The sequence below is a fragment of the Prosopis cineraria genome, unplaced genomic scaffold (genome assembly GCF_029017545.1).
Source record: "Prosopis cineraria cultivar Desert tree isolate PC_DT_omini unplaced genomic scaffold, ASM2901754v1 PC6, whole genome shotgun sequence".
Lineage (NCBI taxonomy): Eukaryota > Viridiplantae > Streptophyta > Magnoliopsida > Fabales > Fabaceae > Prosopis > Prosopis cineraria.
Genome location: NW_026555337.1, coordinates 33,337,893 through 33,340,074, shown reverse-complemented (window position 1 = coordinate 33,340,074; position 2,182 = coordinate 33,337,893). Strand labels below are relative to the sequence as shown.

The window sequence follows — 2,182 nt, the reverse complement described above, 5'->3', positions numbered from 1 at the left end:
CATTTATTCTTATCTATAGAACGCATATGAAAATTGTCTTCTAACATGATCTATCATATAATGTTCAAACATGACTTTTATGATTGACTGGTTTAAAAGAGATGGGTTCTTTCTTGCAACACTAAAACTAAAGCAAAGAGAAGAGGTGGCCCCAAAGTTCTCAACAAACTTTGTGGTGTTTCCCCTAAATTACATGATGCTTTTGAAGTTTTTCATTAACTTTGTTAATTTTTATATGTTTCTAGCAAGATTACTAATTAATGATATGACTGTGTTTAGATTGTAAAGCAACTGTGCGCTTACATAAGGAAGAATAATCTCCACAAGACCCTATCAACAAAAGGAAAATTATTTGCAATGAGAAATCCGTGTGGTATTTGAGATAGATTGTATGGTTATGTTGAACAAAAAAGAAATCAACACATGATGGATCAATTAATATTGTTATGAAACGATTTTTACAATTCTTCATTGTTACTAAATTCACTTGCTTGGTTTATAAATATTTTTCTCCTTCTCTTATGAATTAGTGCAATCTTTATTTGGCTTATCTAAAATTTGTTAAATTGGTTTGTTAGCCCGAAATTATTATAATGTCCAATAAATCATCATCTCTATAATACATTCCCATAATTTTTAATTATATAATTAATATCATTAATGATAGTGCAAGATCATCTTTTTAAGGCAAGGTTACACTTCATGTTTATCACACCAAAAATGATGAACAATCACATTAAAATATTTATCATTTATAAGAATTTACAAGACACAGTAAATTTCTTGTGTATCGCAAGGAACACTAGTTAATAATACGATGGCATTTAGATTTTAAAAAAAAGAAATATAGTGTAAAATTTTTAACATTTTTATTTTAATTTAAATAATATTAAAAAACACACATAGTATATCTTAGCCCACATAGAAAATCCTTGCATTAATTAAGTGAATCGTCATTGATGGCATCCAGTAATGCAAATCACAGTGACCCAAAATAAAGCCCAACATGTTAAAAGCCCAGGAGAACATGGAGCAAAATGCTGTCCTTCTATCTATGTTAGCCTAACCCTAACCCTAACCCTAACCGTACCAATTCGTCTTGTATTCCTGCTGCATCTGCAACTGAAACGCGGCGCGTCGCTGTGCTGCGAACTCGGTAATCCATCATGGGTGAGTTTCATCCCGTCTCATGATTAATTACCTGCAGATTGATTCTGTGTTCTGTCTTCCGTCTTCTGGCTTTCCTAATTTGCTTTGATTTCTTCAATTTCAGGTAAGGTCCACGGATCGTTGGCTCGTGCTGGCAAAGTGCGAGGCCAAACACCAAAAGTAGCCAAACAAGACAAAAAGAAGAAGCCTAGAGGCCGTGCGCATAAGCGAATGCAGTATAACAGACGTTTCGTCACTGCTGGTAAGTTAAAATTCAGATTTCTGTTTTGATATTAGTAATAATTGCGAATGGGATTGCTTTCAAGGCTTTTTTGATTCTAGACATGCATACTCTGGTTTTTTTAATTTTGTTATTAAAATTAATAGTAGAAGATTAAGGCTTGTTTTTTGTTCTTGGTCGTTGGATCCCGATACGGTGTTTGTATCTTGCAATTGCAGTTGTCGGCTTCGGGAAAAAGCGAGGACCAAACTCTTCGGAGAAGTAACCAAAGGCTTGAAGGAGGAAGATGGCTTCTATTTTCTTTTAAAGCGTGTTATTATTAGCTTAGATTATGTATTAAGATGATGATTTTGAATCTCTGATCAGGTTCTATGAACGATTTTTTTGTTTGTTAATTTACAGTGAAATACACTAGTGTTTTTGCTTAAGCTTTTCCGATAACGGCGAAGACGAATGCAAGGGGATGGGGACAGTTTCTGTTTGAACTGTTTTTGTTTTATTTTAATTTTATGGTTATGAAAATAATATATTAAAAAAACTTGTTGAATAATTGTTCTGAAAGATGATATCTCACATCACAACTAAAAGATGAAATTACTTGTTTGATAAAATACTCTCAAAATATTGAGAACGAAAAATAAAAAACTTTTTTAATTAACCTGTTTTACCTAATTAATAGTGAATTAATTAAATGATAAAATTTTAATAGAATCATCAACAAATATTAAATAACATAAGTAACTAGGTATCTTTCGCCCTATGGTTGGATATCCAGTTATATTACATGATAAG

The 2,182-nt window shown here is 31.9% G+C and overlaps 1 protein-coding gene across 1 annotated transcript; it reads left to right on the top strand.

The window, feature by feature from the left end:
* The first annotated feature begins 1,026 nt into the window (after window positions 1-1,026).
* On the top strand, window positions 1,027-1,875 carry LOC129312430 (40S ribosomal protein S30). Its single transcript, XM_054955054.1, has 3 exons — window positions 1,027-1,170; window positions 1,274-1,411; window positions 1,609-1,875. Exons 1-3 carry the CDS (start codon window positions 1,167-1,169, stop codon window positions 1,653-1,655), a joined length of 189 nt encoding a protein of 62 aa, XP_054811029.1. The 5' UTR covers window positions 1,027-1,166; the 3' UTR covers window positions 1,656-1,875.
* The last annotated feature ends 307 nt before the right edge of the window (window positions 1,876-2,182 follow it).

Excerpts from the sequence above, each read along its gene's own strand:
- LOC129312430 (XM_054955054.1), top strand. Across the intron at positions 1,412-1,608 it reads CAGACGTTTCGTCACTGCTG|TTGTCGGCTTCGGGAAAAAG; the intron begins GTAAGTTAAAAT and ends TTGCAATTGCAG.